The sequence below is a fragment of the Kogia breviceps genome, chromosome X (genome assembly GCF_026419965.1).
Source record: "Kogia breviceps isolate mKogBre1 chromosome X, mKogBre1 haplotype 1, whole genome shotgun sequence".
NCBI lineage: Eukaryota > Metazoa > Chordata > Mammalia > Artiodactyla > Physeteridae > Kogia > Kogia breviceps.
In genome coordinates, this window is record NC_081330.1 from 15,023,489 (window position 1) to 15,041,776 (window position 18,288).

General features: G+C 44.9%; 1 protein-coding gene across 14 annotated transcripts in view; it reads right to left on the minus strand.

Annotated features, from left to right (window-relative positions):
* INTS6L (integrator complex subunit 6 like) overlaps positions 1 to 14,142 on the minus strand; it is a 52,547-nt gene extending 38,405 nt beyond the window's left edge. For 9 of the 14 annotated variants that reach the window (XR_010838571.1, XR_010838570.1, XM_059051381.2 and 6 more), the window contains exons 1-2: positions 13,660 to 13,845; positions 13,442 to 13,519 (exon numbers count right to left, since the gene is read on the minus strand). Coding sequence is in view for 12 of the 14 variants with exons in the window: in XM_059051381.2 (XP_058907364.1) it covers positions 13,442 to 13,519; positions 13,660 to 13,770 (189 nt within the window). In the remaining 2 variants the exon portion in view is untranslated. Of the gene's footprint in view, positions 1 to 13,441; positions 13,520 to 13,659; positions 13,846 to 13,948 lie in introns of those variants that run through there. The other 5 variants (XM_067023098.1, XM_059051376.2, XM_067023099.1 and 2 more) reach the window with 5 other exon arrangements.
* Positions 14,143 to 18,288: the final 4,146 nt, after the last annotated feature.

Sequence of the window (18,288 nt, forward strand, 5' to 3'; positions counted from 1 at the left end):
TGGTTAAAGTCTCTCATAACCACATATTTTTAAGTAAACCGGGCAAAGACATGATTCAGTTTGATTCCACCCTCACAAAGTTCACCATTTTGTGTTACTGGTCTCTTTAAGATACCTAGGATGAGGGTTTGTTTTTTTTTTTTAGTGGATTAACAATCATAAGGATTAGTCTAAAATATCTGCAAACTTCATTTATGACTTTTCAATTCTGACCCAAGGGAATTAAGATAAAATCATGAAGTAGCACACCTCTCAGAGTTCATGAGAAAGCATAAGATCAAAAGAAATTTGACCTTCACCAGAGGATGCTAACATGTAGAAACCAAATTTTCGCCTCTGTCCAAGAGGCAACTGAACTGTTACTGAAAGAAAAATACCATAGAGTTGCAAAGAATTTACCAAACTCAGTCAGCTATAAATGTTAAGTTTCCTCTTTCACTCCCAGTCCATTTCAACTGTAGCTACTGACCAATACTCATTATTAGAAAAAAAAAAAAAAAAACCAAAAATCAACCAACCAACCAGCCAAACAAAAAAACGCTATCGTGCTGAGCACATGTTCAATTGCTTAGGTTTGGGGTTCTGATAGGAGATATTTTTATGAACACATACACAAGATAAAAATCAACAAAAGTGGTCTTGGAAAATACACAAGGACAGGAGTGAGATTAAGCCCCCCAAACATTACAGTTGAATTAGAATGGCCATTCTGCTCGCTCCTCTCTTCAACTCTTATGGCATCTCTTTCCTCCAGACTAATTCTTTTTAAACACATCTCTCAAAAATTTTTATGAGCTGTTTTTTACATTATAAAAGTAACGCACATTCATTGTTAAAAATCCCAACAGAAATACAAAGTTAGTCTGTCTCTTCACCAAACTGTCAGTTCCACTATTCAGAGGTAAACACTGCTAGGAATCTGTCCTGAACATAAAACTGTTGGAAGCAAACAGAAATGACTCCAATAAGATGGAGTGACCGATTTAACCAGTAGGTACGTGATACAGCACTTTAACCACTTACAGAAACTGTTTTCTAAAATGTAAAGCAATTTTGGGACTCCCCTGCAGGTCCAGTGGTTAAGACTCCGCGCTTCCACTTCAAGGAGTGCAGGTTCGATCCCTGGTCGGGGAACTAAGATTCCGCATGGCATGCGGTGCAGCCAAAAATAAAAAAAATAAAAGCAATTCTGCAGTCCCCCTGACGTCCCAGCCAGAATTATTCCACTTCCTGCCTTTCAGTTATACAATTCTCTCCTGACTTTTTTCAGAAGGAATAGTGGAAATAATCTAGTCGAATCCCTTCGGTTTACAGATAAGAAAACGGACACGGTAAAAGGTGTAAAAGGTTACGTGACTTGCCCAGGGTCATGTGTCTAATCAGTAGCTACCAGACAGGCTATCCTGCGACCACTTTTTCAAATCTAACTTTTATGAAAGTACCTAGGAAGACTTTAAATAGACTTCTAACACATAGCTCAAAAACTTCGCTATGAAATGGAGTTTACAATATCTATACACATGTAGACTTTTAAGAAAAAGGAGCGCTTTGCTCCAAACATCTTGCATGTTCTCCTACAAGACATAAAACAGGAGGGATCCCCAACTTTCCAATGTCATGGCTGTATTAAAGACTAGATATTCTCCCTGGAATTCCATTATCCACCGTCTAGCTGTGTGGGCTCCCTTCCACAGAGACAAAGGCAGACAGGGACTAGTTAAATACACGGCAGGGCTTCCCGGCATCTTGAGGCCAATTTAAATCAAAACAATCTTGGTCTGGTTCAGGCTAATCAACCGCTAAAGGTCAGAGTCCAGCTCTCTCCCCTTTCCTCCTGCAACTTCTCATCATTATAACAGCATTTAAAGCACCTTCTGCCACATCCTCCCCCTCAAGTCACACCCTTGCTGGCATGCTTTCAGTTCATTTTCTCTCCTCCCCCAGGCCTCGGGCTCCTCTGGCTCCCTCTCTCTTCTCCCTTTGGGTAACTGATGGTCTAAGAGTTGGCATCAGGAATGGGGAGACAAACTCAGGGGGTGGAAGAGAGAGGTCTGGCTGCAGGGCAGGGCTCCTGTGGGGAAATGATGGGAAATAACGTTTATACAGACACATGGAGCAGGTCCTAGAGAGCTCGGAATGGCAGACTGCGCAATTTTGACTTGATTCCATAGGCACTGGGGAGTCGCTGAAGGCTTACGAGCAGGGCAGTGATATGAGGAAACCACCTTTGTTAGAAAGTTAGCAGTTGGTATGGGTGGGGAGTAGGAATTTGGGAAGCACTTGGAAGACTACATAAGAAGGTTGTCGGGCTTCCCTGGTGGCGCAGTGGTTGAGAGTCCGCCTGCCGATGCGGGGGACGCGGGTTCGTGCCCCGGTCCGGGAGGATCCCACGTGCCGCGGAGCGGCTGGGCCCGTGAGCCGTGGCCGCTGCGCCTGCGCGTCCGGAGCCTGCGCTCCGCAACGGGAGAGGCCACAGCGGTGAGAGGCCCGCGTACCGCAAAAAAAAAAAAAAAAAAAAAAAAAAAAGAAGGTTGTCATAGTGGCCAAAGCCTAGAAGTCAGGACCTGGACTGAAGTGTTGGCAGCAGAAGTTGAGTCGAAGGAACAAATGTACGGGACATTGCAAAGGGATAGGCCTCAGAAGATGGAAGGACAGGATGAAAGCTGAATAATGTCCACCGCGCAATCCCGAGGGACTAAAAGGTGGGGAACATAGAAGAGCGGATAGCTTTAGAGCCATAAGGTGCTCTGTTGGACACGCTAGCTATGAGCCGATGGCAGGATAGACAGGCAAGTGGAGATGTCCCGTCGTCAGCGAGCGATGGCCGGGTGAGAAGCTGAAGTGGGGAGTAGAAGGGGCCTTTGAAATCATGAATGAGGCAGGATGCGTTCGGCAAGGGAACGAATTTGGCAGAGAGGGAAAGAATTATCAGAGAGAGGGGCGGAGAAACAGAATGGAGGAGGTGATACATCAGGAAATTAGCCCAAGTAGCTAAATCCTAAGACCTCAATCAACGATATTTACTTTCCTCAGTAGTACTACTCACAAACAAATGTTTTGAGCCTTTTGTTCAATAACATGCAAGTCCAGAGTTTGGCTCTTAGTACTAAGTTTAGCGAACTGTTCGACTTAACAGGGCAGGATATAACTAACGCAAGAGCAGGTGCATATGGTTGAAGATACAGGCACATATATATGAAGATAATCACGCACATATGTTTTAAGATACGGAATTCTGTTTTGTCTACGAACATCTGGCACATCTGGCACAAAAGCCTTTGTGTAACTTTTCTCTGGTTAAGACCCCAGTGGCTAAGTTGGCAGCACCTCCAATCCTCTGAAATTCATCCCTTAGCAACCTCACTAAGCAGGAAGGGGGGGAAAAAGCTATCTGCCTATGGCAGGGGTGTGGCTTGAGGAGAATGGGAGATCTGGCTGAAATGAGGAGCGGACCATTAGATCAGGCACAGGCTGATAGATAAAACTCGGCGAAGGCAGTATGGCATACTCAGGCCTTTGGCTTCCGCCTCTCCCGCAGGTCGTGGATGAAAGGAAACGAAATGGCTACTGTGGAGTATATGGACTGTCTTTCTTTTCCCTACAAGAGAAACAGTTATCAGGAGAGGGACAGGGTGAAGATGATGTATCAGTTTCTGGAGGCCATTAGATCGCCAAAAACCCCCCTGTTGCTTGCTTTTTCGAGCCTACCGTTCTTCGCACAGGGCCTACTCGGCCTAGGCCCTAGTGTTCAACCTCTACTCCCCAACTATCTCAAGTTCCATCACCTGAGAGCCCCAACAACTCCAGCTCTTTCCCTGAGTAGGGCCATAACTCTGATATCGAAGACCAAAGTGTTTCACAAACAAATGCACCATGATGTTCACCTACAAAGAATCAGAGAAACAATAAAAATGGTACCACTAGCAGTAACCATTTTCATTCATCGAGTGCTTGCTCTAGTATCAAACACCGTTATGTCAAAGGCAAGTATAAATAATAGCATGACAATTCTGTCTAAAACACATGATTCCAGGACATATACCATAATGAGAAAATACCACTGAGAAGTTATTAAAAGGAATATTCTACCCTAATTGATAGGGAAAGTGAAGTGGCTCATTACTTAGACAGACCTGGGTTGCTATTCAGTTGTGTCACTTCACGTCTCTGGCCCCCAGTTTCCTTATCTGTTAAGTGGGGATAATAATAGTACCTGTGATCTAGGCTGGTTGGGAAGATAAATGAAATAAGCACTATACATTCATTGGCACATTGCCCTGCACATAAGCATTATTCAATAAATGTCAGCTGCTATTATTAGAAAGCTATTATATATTATTGTTCATTATTATAAGGAAGTAGATATAAGTCAAATCATATCTGTAAAAGCCAGATAACACCTTTGACTAGAAGATAGGTTTTAGGAGGATCTAAAACTAGGGCTACAAAATGGTTCCACATCATATACATGCTGCTCTTCAACATATCTGTACCCTCACCCAGGCTCACAATTAGACATTGGTATTTATTCCTGAAATGGGGGCCATCACAGTAACAAAAAATAACATTGTCTCTCCCGTAATCCCCCGTAGGAGGACTGAGCTTAGAGAAAGTAATAATCATGGGAGCCCGCCCATGGCTCCACTTGGACCTCCCCCCTCCTTTTAATGCTACTGATGACTGCCCATGATATAAGACAAGGGCCTTGCTAGGGAACCTCAAGAAACCCTTCAACAAGAGCAGTGATACAAACCCCTCTTTGTTTCTTAGGTTTTACACTATGCCAAGCTAAAGAATTTATCCTTTATCCTCCTTCTCTTGATTAATACTGTTCCTGGGAATTCTTGGGCCAAGTAGCTATGTAAATCTAATAAGGGATATGGTACATATTTCTAATAGCACTAAAAGCATGGGACACTTTGTGCCACTGGTGACCACACATTACAAACAGAATTCTGAATTACTGTGGTTACATTAGGAGTTCACATATATATTCTTTTCTACTTAGCCCGGGAAAACAACTTCTAACCCAACCAGTTGGATCACCAACTGTATCCAAAAGTCTAAGCAACCAAACTGGCTTTCAATACAAACAAGAATGGGGTGCTTTCATATTTTTACCCCAGGGCCAGGGGTTATCAGCCCGTCAACTCTGAACTGTATGATAACCTTTCAGGCACAAATGACTCCATTGCGGAGGTGCTCACTTAAAACAGAACTTTGAGAGGGAGGACCCCCCCCCCTTCAGAAACAATTTCTAGGACATGAACATCATAAATATGTTAAGAAAAAATAGAGACCAATACTGCTGTCCAATAGAAACATAGTGAAAGCCACATATGTAATTTTATATATTCATGTAGCCACATTAAAAAAAGAGAAGCAAGTCAGATTAATAATGTATTTAATTTCATCTAATACATCAAAAATATTGTCCAAGCTTGTAGTCAATATAAAAATGGTTAATGAGATATTTTATATACTTTTGGCACTAACTCTTCAAAATCCCGTGTTTAGTTGACACTTACAGCACATCTTGATTCAAACTAGCCGCCTATTCAAGGGCTCGATAACCACGCGTGGCTAGTGGGCGCTGTACTGAACAGCGCAAATACAGCCAATCTGACATGAATGACGTGCCTACCCTCACGGACACCTCAGCCCTTCACCCTCTTTGCTGGAGCTCTTATAGTGTCCCCACCCCGCTCTGGGACCACTAGTCCACCTGGAGTTGCGAGGAAGAAGGGGGGGAAAGGATGTGCTTTTAACAAAGCACCTTGGAAACCCAACTCCATTTCCCAGTAGAAACAATAGCAAACACAATAGTTCTGTGGCTAAGTGGCACTAAGGGTTAAATAGGCTTTCCTGGGGAGGAAGGTCTGGGAACCTAATCACCATTTAGAACACTGTATCCAGGAGATAGCGCCTTCCAACCTTCCAATAGGCACACAAAGAGACTGCCTGGATCTCTCATCTACACTCTTGGTAAAAGGGAACTGACAGCCATGTTTACAAAGAGTTTTTCACTTAAGTACTTAAATTAAGCCAGTTGGTTCCCTTCTTCATCCTTGTCCCCTCCTCCCCGCATTCAGAGGGTCCTTCAATCCTGCCCTTCTCTGGAAAGCACATTTCTCCCTGAGATGTGGGACAGCTGCCATTTTGGAACACTCCGTGAAACCGAGAACCCTGTCTTCTGAACAGTTCTAGTTATCTTTCTGAAGCAAAGGCAAACGGAAAAGGACAATATTTGCCCTTTCCTTATGTGTGCCCTGCCCTTCTGCCACCCCTCCTACCCCCATCCTAACCTCAAAGTCAAAAGCTCTCGAGTGGCCAGCACTAACGCAAAACTAGGCAATTTCAACTACATATTTTAGATCTCCCCCACCTCTCATCTCCCCAGCCCACCTCAAAGTACGCTTCTGCATAATAACCGTGCAAGCACACAGACAACAAGCCTTATCCTATTTGGCTTCACATCCACCTCATAGCAGCTCCTCATTCCAGGAGAAATGTACAAACTCTAGCTTGTAGGTTTCGAAGGGCTTTTGCGATCCAGTCTTAACTAGTTGCAATCTTGACTGGATAAACTGAATCATCACTGGGTCCTGTCAATTCTCCCTCCCTCACCTGCAATCTGTCGGTTAAGAGTCCGCTGTCTTGACATCTCCCGTATCTTATTCCACATTCTCCAGTCACCTTTTTTCCAAAGACTATCCTCAAGACCCTTGAGGACTAGGACCATATCTTTTACCATTCCAATTTCTCCTTGGGCCAAGTCTTTCTTGGTGTCACCTTCAGCCCCAAGTATAGTGTAGCACAGTCCACAGAAGCAAGAGACAGCGTGAGTCTGGAGAAGTGACTCTGAAGAGCGCGGAGAGACACTGTTGGCAAAACCAAGTTAAGGAGTTTGGATTTTATTCTGAAATATAATGGGGAGTCCCTGAAGACGTTTTAGTAGGGGAATGACTTTTTAATTTACTTTATTTTAAGAATCAACAATCTAGTGGCGATGAGGGTGAAGAATCAGTGACAAGCAGAGATGGAGGGAGACCAACTGAGCGGCTGCTGAAACAATGGTCCAGATGAAAGCTGAAACAAGGGAGGAGCAAATAAGAATGAATGGATACAAGACAGGTTTAGGATACAGAACACACAGGACTCCATAACTGTCACAGCACTGCCTAGTCATCTCCCAGCTGGTACCTGATGTGAAAGTAGCACTTACTCCCTTGACCGGGGATCTAGTCTTCTACCCCCAAATCCCCCTTTCTTTCTTTCTATTTTTTTTTTTTTATTTTTGCGGTATGCGGGCCTCTCACTGTTGTGGCCTCTCCCGTTGCGGAGCACAGGCTCCGGACGCACAGGCTCAGCGGCCATGGCTCATGGGCCCAGCCGCTCCGCGGCATGTGGGATCTTCCCGGACCAGGGCACGAACCCGTGTCTCCTGCATCGGCAGGCGGATTCTCAACCACTGCGCCACCAGGGAAGCCCCTTTCTTTCTATTTTTAACAAGAAATACTTTAGGGCTTCCGTGGTGGCGCAGTGGTTGAGAATCCACCTGCCGATGCAGGGCACACGGGTTCGAACCCTGGTCTGGGAAGATCCCACATGCCGCGGAGCAACTGGGCCCGTGAGCCACAACTGTTGAGCCTGTGCTCCGCAACAAGAGAGGCCGCGACAGTGAGAGGCCCGCGCACCGCGATGAAGAGTGGCCCCCGCTCGCCGCAACTAGAGAAAGCCCTCGCACGGAAACGAAGACCCAACACAGCCCAAAATAAATAAACAAATAAATTTATGTTTTTTAAAAAAAGAAAAAGTTTATTCGCTGCAAAACACAACAACAAACAAACGAAAGTGCAGGAAAACATAGTAGTGTACACATGACCGATGGAGGGTTCTCTGTATAAGCTTTCCCTAAAGTTCTAATTCCTCCTTCTACTCTTATATAAAGAAAAAGAGCCATCAGGCAGAGTACCTCATTCTTAAAATTCTTTCCAATAAACTATATTTAATTCACAGGTTGGACAGAAGTCTGGAAGCATTTACTTTTTATGTATGTATGTATGTATGTTTAATTGATATATAACATTGTATTCGTTTCAGGTGTTCAACATAATGATTTGATATTTGTATATAGTGCAAAATGATCACCACAGAAAAGCTAGTTAATAGCCATTGTCACACAAAGTTACACCATTTTTTCTTTTTTCTTATGAGAACTTTTAAGATCTACTCTCTTAGCAGCTTTCAAATATACAACACATCAGTGTTAACTATGGTCGCCATGCTGTACATCACATCCCATAACTTATTTATTTTATACCTGGAAGTTTGTACCTTTTGACCCCCTTCACCCACTTAGCCCACCCTCCACCCCCTGCCTCTGGCAACCACCAATCTGTTATCTGTATCTATGAGCTTCTTTTGTTTTTGTTTTCATTTTGTTTTGTTTTAGATTCCACATTTAAGCGCGATCACATGGTATTTGTCTTTCTCTGTCTGACTTATTTCCCTTGACATAACGCCCTCAAGGTCCATCTGTGTTGGCACAAATAGCAAGATTTCCTTCTTTTTTATGGCTGAATAATATTCCATTGTATGTATATATATCACATTTTCCTTATTCATACATCAATGGACATTTAGGTTGTTTTCATATCTTGGTTATGATAAATAAGCTGCAGTGAACGTGGCGGTACATATATCTTTTCAAGTTAATGCTTTCATTTTCTTCAGATAAGTACCCAGAAGTGGAGTTGCTGGATCATACGTTAGTTCTCTCTTTAATTTTTTGAGGAATCTCCAGACTGTTTTCCATAGTGGCTGCACCAATTTACATTCCCACCAACAGTGGAGGAGGGTTCCCTTTTCTCAACATCCTTTCCAACACTTGTTACTTGTGTTTTCGTTAATAGCTATTCTAACAGGCCTGTGGTGATATTATTGTGGGTTTATTTACATTTCCCTGATGATTAGTGATGCAAAGCAGCTTTTCATGTACCTGCTGTCCATCTGTATATCTTCCTTGAAAAAATGTCTATTCAGATCCTCTGCCCATTTTTTAATCAGATTGTTTAGTTTTTTTGCTACTGAGTTATATGAGTTCTTTACATATTTTGGATGTTAACGCCTTATCCGTATATAACTTGAGAAGACTTTCTCCCATTCAGCAGGTTGCCTTTTCATTTTGTTGATGATTTCTTTCCCCCTTTTTCATTTCAAAATAACTATCATCACACGCTTCAAATGGCCAACGAGGAAGGTGAAAAGGAAGCAAGATCAGGGGAGGAATGAGTTTTCAATGCACCTTCCATTGCCTCCGGCTGTTCGCACAGGCCACGTTGCCACTGTTTCACCCAAAACCACTTCCTTCGCTTCCAACCACAATGAAAGGCTCCCCTAAAAGTCACTCCTTTTCCAAAGACGCCCCATAACATATACTCATGGGCATATGAAAAAGTTAAGCCTTAGTTAAAAATACCACTAAATGCTTGGAACACAGATCATTTAAAGAGCACAGGTTTCCTTCTTAAATCTGTACGCCAAAACACTGCCTTTTGCCGATACATGTTGACCAAGGCACACCGACAGCAGTAAGCAAGGCTGGCTACAGGATGTGAAAAAGCAACACTCAAGGGAAAACTGCACTTCTTCAAGTGCTCTCTGTTTCAAATTACAGACTTGGGATATTTCTTTGAAACAACTCTCCCTATTTATTAAAAAAAAAGTCTGTACATGATTTATACATGTGTTTCAGCTATTTCTAGAAAAATGACTCCGTTTTACGTTTAGAAAAAAAGCATTTCCTTCAATAAAAAAGAAATCGCTTTAAGAAAGTAGCTCCAAACATCAAACCATTTTGAATACTTATTATCTACTCCAGTCTCCCGGCTCACTTTCTTCTCGGTGCCCTCAGTTTGCTCAGTTAGCAGTAGCGACAAGCTTACCTCTGCTATTCACTGAATAAAAGGAAATTATGACTCATAGCAAAACAAAACATACAAGACAGCAGAACCTCAGCCAAAACTATTAAGAACTATTATACCAAAAAAAGAAAAGGAAAAAAAAAACCCACCCCACTTCTTAAAACCATGTATTAGTCTTATAAGGATACGCTGGAAATTTAAAAATATTAAAAAGCTTCATCCCAGCTGTGTACACTAAAGATACCACTGTGTAAATGTAGTGTTAACATTTGTGACACTATGTATAAAACCTGTCTACAAAGCAACGCTTGAAACAGATGTAGCACAAAATACTTGCATTTCATATGCTTTTTATATGGTTCCCCAAATCAAACTTAATTCCATCCATGCCCAGCTGACTGCAAGTAACAGGTATGACTAATTTTAAAAGAGCACATAGCCATGTCCTAAGGGGTATGCAGTAAGAAGCTACTAAGTCCTTCGTGAAATACTATATTCACATGCTCAACACTATACTTGAGTGAAGAATTCCAGTCACAGTAACTTTTCACAACAAGATTTATTGTCAGAGCTTGTAAGTGGATATACTGGGAATAGTTCCACGCCTATTAGGAAAAAAAACCCTTCCAACCAAATGCACAACTCACGCCTGTTACACCACCAGCAGAACTGAATCTTCTACTAGGAAAAAAAATCGGTTTTGCAGAGTTTAGAGTTGGATATAACCAAGACCTGAGAAATAAGTAGGCAGTTACTTTGACAAGAGATAAACAATGGCCCTCCAACTGTAGAGAAATGCAAAAATACACTTCACGTTATTCTGCAGAAAAACAAGTTAACAAATAAAACCCTATCTAACATCACTTCGCTGAAAGGACCTCGGGCTCCTAGCGAAGAGTGCAGTTTTAAGTAGCAACTAAGACGCCTGCTGACAGTCAAATAAAGACCTATTTGATAATCAGTGTGACAGAAAACAGACATTTGTGGCTCCCAGCTATTAGCAAGTGAAAGATTAGACTAAATCTTAAGAAAAATTCACCAAATGTTCTAAAATTTCAGACCTTCCAAAATGGCTAGATTCTCAAAGGAAAAGAACAAATAGATACCACATGCTGAGGGAAGCGATGGGAGCGGGCAGCAGGGAGTGACACAGAAAGAAAATGCTACCAAAATATGGCATATCATTAAGATCATTAACCATTCCCTAGCACATGTAGTCAGCATGTAAGATTAAAATGAAAAAACCTGAATGACTTTAGAGAAGCCTAAAGACTAAAGAAGATACCTCATGATTAGCAACTGAAAGTGTTATACAGAGTGTCTTCCCATACCTGCCCTGCATAAGAAAAGAAAGATCAAAGTCAACTTAGAAGAAGGTTTTTTACTTTAGGAAAAAATGTAGCGTAGAAGATGGCAAGATAAAAAGAGCTGACAGATGAAATTTCCACTAAAAACAAAATTCAACTTTTCCCCTCTGTTCACAGAACTATCTGGAGCCTCTAAAATACCATGGATAAGTTACATAGCCACTAAAAATTTTAAGTATGAAGGCTATGTGGCAACCAGGAATAATTCATAGGACAAAATAGGTGGAAAAGGCAGAACTCAAAGTAATATGTACACTATGACTACAATGCTAGCTAAAAAGCTGCAATGATGGCTGTTAAGAAGGCGGCCAGACTTTCTTTTTCCTTTCCAAAGATTCTGTAAATATTGCCATAAAAGTTTTATAGATCAAAAATCATGTTTAAACTATGAGCCTTGGCATTCAGGAAAATGTTAAGTTATTCCTTTCAAGAAAAAAAAAAGGCACACTGCTTTGTAGTTTATCCTTTTAACTATTTCAAATGGCCACACTACAAACGGTGGGTTCTTATCTGTATTAGTACTCAAAGGGTGTGGACTTTCATACTTAGGATGGACAAACATCTGCTTTTCTATGTGGAAAAAATGGTCACACCCTTGTAGGAAACTGACATGTTTAAAAAGCTTATGGCATTCTTAAAGATGTCTACTTGCTCCATTTTTCTAAATAGATAAATCAAAAATGGAAAACAAAGCATCAAAACCAGACCGGTTCTCAGGGGAACCTACTAATCAAACCGTTAACTGAAGCTACGAGTTACAAAAGTAAAGCCTCTCTGGTTTTATTTCTGAAGGAACGCTCTCTATGGCCAACTATTCAGTTTGGTAGGTTCCATTCTTTCAAACACCTCACTCGGCTAAAACAGATTACAACACATCCAGTGCGTCCCCGACCCTGTTAAGAGAATTCTGTGAAAAAGAGGGTATCTAGCGAAAGACGTCAAGGATTATGGTGATGTATTTCAAATTTTTCAATATGCAAGCAGGAGTCTTATGCAGGTTGCTTTAATAGTCTGAGTTCTATTTTATCGGGCCACTGCAGGCAAAGCAGTTCTTTATCTCCTCACCATTAGGACAAGGGTAGGGAGGTGAAGGGCTCCCTACTTCTCTCCTGTAGGTCAGAACCCTGTGGATCGAGTCATCGCATTTGACTATTGTAACCGCGCTCAGCGAGTCCTCCCCTTCCTTCCTTTCTTTTCCCTGGACAAATCCCTACGTGACTAACACAAACCTAATTTATGATGTCAATAGGTAGGCCAGGTCCCTAAAAAGCTCTGTCCCCGCGGGTTCAGACTCTGCATCTCCCCGCCCCACCCTGTCGCGGCTTGGGTGGAATCGCCAATGAAACACTAACAGTAGCTAAGGTAACAGAGCCGGGCTTAACCGGGCCGATGCTGGAGAAGAAGTGAAGAGTTTCTCCGGGCCTGGGGGTTGGGAGGTTGGCTCCGCGGACTGATTTTCCATTGGGGGGGGGCGGTTAGAGACCACAGAAGCGCAAAAGCAGTAGTCTAATCTTTGAAGGCCGGCGGCCGGCTCTGCCACGCTCTCAGCAGGAAGGGGAGGGGAGCGGGAGGAAGAGGGGGAGGAGAAGCGACGAAGGAAGGGAGGAGGGGGGGAAGGAGGGGCCGGGGGCGGAGCCAGGGCTCCAGGAAAACCCGCGCGCGAGCCCGCAGCACCTCGGGGCGGAGTCGCCGGCTCCGTCCGGCCCCTCGGCCTCCACCGCGCGCGGTGCGCCCCGAAGGGGGGGGCCCGCCTGCAGCCTCCCTCCGGGTCTCGGGCCCTCCTTCCCCTCTCCTCCCTCCCCTCCCTCCTTTCCATCTCAGCAGCGCCCTCGGTCTCCCTCTCCGGCTCATACAAAAGCAAAATGTCCGCCATCTTCCGAGGCGGCTGCGCTAGTCGCCGCCACCGGCCCGGCTCTCCTGAGCTTTCTCCCCGGGGCCGCCCTTCCCCCGGCCCCCTCCCCGACCCCCGGCGCCGCGGCTCCTCGGAAGCCGCGGAGGCGCCACTCACCCCCGCCCTCGCCCCCACCTCGCCCCGCCCGCCCCGCCGGGCGACGCAGGACCGCCTCGGGCGGGGGCGGGGGGGCTCAGCTGCCCAGGCCGACCAGCTCCCGCTTCCCGACCGGCCCACCCCCTGGATGGCCCCTTTACCTTGATGCAGTACGGGGGTTCGTCGTAGGTGACCAGCATGTACCTGTCTCCGCGGCTGGCCGGGTCCCGGGCGCGCAGCTGCGGGACGAGGGGTGACGGAGGGGGCCGCGAAGGGAAGGGGGGAGGAGGGGCGATACCAACGTTACAGAAGCACCTAAATCCACCACCACCCCCATCCCTAGGGAACTCTCCCCATCTCTCCCCTCCCCTCCCTTTACCTTCAAGAATAACTCCACAGCGCCTTTGGCAATGTCCAAATAGGAGGTGCCCAGGTCAGTGCGCTGGTTCATAGAGGCGGACGTGTCTATGAGGAACAGCAGGATGGGCATCTTCCCCCGCACCCCTGGCTCCGGTCCCCGCTCTCCTGGCCCTCTTGCCCTCACTGCCGCGTACTGCCACCCGAACCCTCAACTCTCGCAGAGCCAGGGTGCAGGGAGCAAGAGTAAGAGGGGGAGACGGGACGGGACGGATGGAACTGCTCCTGGCCTCCTCTTTCTGCAGCCCCACCTCTTCTCCCTCCAAGGGAACTTGAAAGTGTGAGCGTGTGTAGCCCTCGGGGCCCTCCCCCTTCCTCTCTTCTGCCACCACTACTGCCGCCGCCGCCGCTGCCGCCGCAGGGACTATCGCCCGAGCATCGGTCCAAGCTCACTGAAGCGCTCGCCCCAGACTGAGAGCTGTCTCTGTTCACCGACACACAACTTCTGTCCGCTCACCTACCATGGGCACCATGTGACCAGCACCCACGCCATTGGCTGCCAATTATATATTATTTGCATATTCATTAGATGACAGGGCAAGGGGAGGGACTTGGGCGAACCCTGGGAGTTGAAGTTTGAACCCAGGCAGGGGGTAAGGGGAAATGTTAAGGACCCTCCTTTAAAGGACTTGGAAGCTGTTAGGATACTTAGGGTGGTTTGGATGGACTTTTCTCTTGCTCTTCAAAGATGGTAATTCGAAAGGAAGAGTGAATTTGAGCAACAGTTGTGCAGAGGTACAGAAACAGATGCTTGGGCAGGCTGTACAGAAGACGCTTTGCTAACTGCAATCGATCAATCCTGCCAGTGGCTAAGACCAAAACATTTCAGAAGCAGCAAACTTCTTTCCTGGCAAGACCTACTCGCATTCCTTCAGATCCCTCCCCACGCTTGATCAGTGTTTGTAAGTCGGTCGCTGGCCTTGCATTCCGCGTATATCTACTGAGAAAGGAAACTAAAACTTAAACACAGTTACCTAAACTGGCCTTTTGTGTGCGCAAGCTTCTTCAGTTTCATTGAGCACTTTGAAGTATTGCCCTGCCTGTGATAATTCCACCCACTGTTGTGTCTGCGCAGCCTTTACACATGGAAGGTTTGCCATCCTGGATCCTGATTCATCTCACATTTATTGAGCACCTATGAAGTGTCAGCCACCCACGTTAGTCTCATTTAGTCTTTGAAATAATTGTGGTAGGTGGCATTATGTTCGATTTTCAGTAAAGGAAAGTGCAGCTCAGGGAGATGAGGACAACACTGAAGGATGTTCTCAGGTCTGGCTCCACGGAGAGTCTCAATGAGTGGCCAACCACGCTTGGCTGACTGCTTCATGTAACTCGAATTTTAAATATGGAGGTGTGTATTCCCAGCAGTATGCTGTGGACAACGTGGAATCCTGAACTTCAGTGAGTTTACAACTTCATTTGATGTGTTCCTTGTAATATATATAAAATCCATATTCAATAACATTTTCATAAAAATAAGATTTCAGAAGAGGCCATATAGCAATGTATGAATCAGGGACAAACAAGTGATGCTAATAAAAAGTGCAGTGGGGGAATTTCCTGGTGGTCCAGTGGTTAGGAGTCCATGCTCTCACTGCCGAGGGCCCGGGTTCGATCCCTGGTCAGGGAACTAAAACCCCACAAGCCGCGTGGTGTGGCAAAAATAAAAAAAAATGCTGTGGAAGCAATGGTCCAGTGGTCTCGAAGTTCAGAAGGTTTCCTAGATGAGGCACTTAGCAGGAAGGGAGGGATTCTGGATTGAAAGGAATGGTGGGAACAAAAATTCAGCCAGAGATACTAACATGCATAGCACAATTCAGACCCATCTGGGATACAGCTGGTGGGAATTAATGGGGAAATAAGGATGAAAAAGACACATTTGTTATCTCACAGTTGCCATGAGTCAGGGGTTTGGGCATGGTGTAGCTGGATTCTTCGCTCAGTCTCACAAGACCGCAATCAAGGTGTCAGCCAGGCTGTGTTTTCATCTGGAGGCGTGACTGGGAGAGAATCAGATTCCAAGGTGAAGCTGAATCCTGAATGGATGTTGGCAGAATTCATTTCCTTGTGGCTGTCGGCTGGGTGGAGGCCACCCTCGGGTCCACCTGCACTTGCCTCCCTCCCATAGGTTGTTCACAGTATGATCGTTTGCTTCTTCAGGGCCAGCAGGAAAATCACTCACTGCAGTCTTCTAAGATGGAGGCTTATATGATGTAACTTAATCATGAGCGTGCCATCCGTCACCTTCGCCATATTCTATTGACTAAAAGCAAGTCACAGGGCTTCCCGGGCTTCCCTGGTGGCGCAGTGGTTGAGAATCTGCCTGCCAATGCAGGGGACACGGGTTCGAGCCCTGGTCCGGGAGGATCTCACATGACGCGGAGCAACTGGGCCCGTGAGCCACAACTACTGAGCCTGCGCGTCTGGAGCCTGTGCTCTGCAACAAGAGAGGCCGCGATAGTGAGAGGCCCGCGCACCGCGATGAAGAGTGGCCCCCGCTTGCCGCAACTAGAGAAAGCCCTCGCGCAGAAACGAAGACCCAACACAGCCAAAAAATAAATTAATTAATTAATTTAAAAAAAGCAAGTCACAGGTCTTACCCACACTCACTCGAGGAGAGAAGATTACACAGGCCATAACATCACGCAGGGGAGATCATGGGGACCATCTAAGAATTGTGCCTCGCATTAGGTGGGGATGAAATTATTACCTGGAAACAAACTTTGCCTCATTCACAGTTTTTGTTGAAGTCAACTCCAGGTCATAATATAGCACTTTCAGCCCACTGGATCACATGCATGGGGTTGATTGCTTGTTTAGACTATCCTTTGGTGAAGAAATACAAGATTTCCTATTAGGAGCTATATATACACACGCACATATATGTGTGAACTGGGGCATAGCACAGTCCTTATTTATATACTTAAATATATATAAACAAACATATATTTATTTATATAATAAACATAATCAAGGTATTTCATTATAAACATATAAATAAATATTTATGTATTATGTATATGATATATTATAAATGTATATGGACTGTGATATGCCCCAGTTCACAGTGTTTATTTCTTTCTTTGTTATTTCTTTGAAGTAGAGTTGATTGACAATGTTGTGTTAATTTCTGCTGTACAGCAAAGTGACTCAATTATACATATAAATGTTCATTTTCCTATTCTTTTCCATGATGGTTTATCCCAGGATACTGAATATAGTTCCCTGTGCTATACAGTGGGACCTTGTTGTTTATCCATTCTATGTGTAATAGTTTCCATCTACTAACCCCAAACTCCCAGTCCGTCCCTCTCCTATCCCCCCTTCCCCCCTTGGAAACCACAAGTCTGTTCTCTATGTCTTCACAGCCAGTATTTTAAGATGACATTTAAAAATCTTCTTTACAATTTTCCCCTAACTTTTTACGAGTGTGCTTTGCTTTTATAATCAGGAAAGAGGCTATGTTAAAAATTACAGAGTATCCCAAATACAAATTACAAATTTTTTTTAAAAAAGGAAACAAGCCCTCCAAGGCAAATACTATTGAAATAGTTTTCCAAAAAATGCTAAGGAAACACAAATAGTCAGTCACCCAGTGCTCCAGTGGGACAAACAACAGCCATGTCTTCATTATAAACCACAAAAGTGACAATATACAAAAACTAACCGGGGGGGAGGGGTAAATCGGGAGATTGGGATTGACATATACACACTACTATACATAAAATAGATAACTAATAAGAACCTACTGTATAGCACAGGGAACTCAACACTCTATAATGGCCTATATGGGAAAAGAATCTAAAAAAGAGTAGATATATGTATATGTATGACTGATTCACTTTGTTGTACACCTGAAACGAACACAGCATGGTAAATCAACTATACCCCAATAGAAAAAAAAAATAACCATCTGGTGGATTTACGAGTTTATTCAGATTAAACCAAATTCCAAGCCCTTAGCCTGAAGCCTCTCTTCTTCACTTCCTAGGGGGAAAGTAAACCCAGCATTATGCTGGGGTGGGTATTTTTCTTGCGTTTCTTTGACACACACCAACCCTAAGACCCCCAGAGCCCTTTCTACATCTTTCTCTGCTACAGAATATCAGCGCCGCCCCCCTTGTTATAGGTTGACTTGTGCTTTGGCTTTGCTGCTGTTGGAATGTAAACTCCTGGAGAGCAGGCTGAGCCTATAACCAACGCCTGGTGCCAAGTACCAGCTCAATCAATGGTTGTTGAAAGAAACAGCTGCATGTGCTGTGGCTGCCCTTTCATTGTCTTCCCAGGTGCCCCTTTCCTCGGGGTGCCCAGCCCTGCCTGTCACCCCACCCCAGCAGGGCGGGAGGCCTAGCTCCCTGTCCCCGTGGATGCAGGGTCTTTGGTATTTGGGGCCCAGCAGGCCCCTTCAGACCAAGCCCTGGAGCTGACCGCCCCCCCCCCCGCCCCTGGGCAGAACCCCTGCAGCTTCCAACTTTCAGGCCCACTTTCGCTGCCACCTCTGGCCAGTTAACAGAATTCTTTTTTTTTTTTTTTTTTTTTTTTTTTTTTTTTTTGCGGTACGCGGGCCTCTCACCGCCGCGGCCCCTCCCGT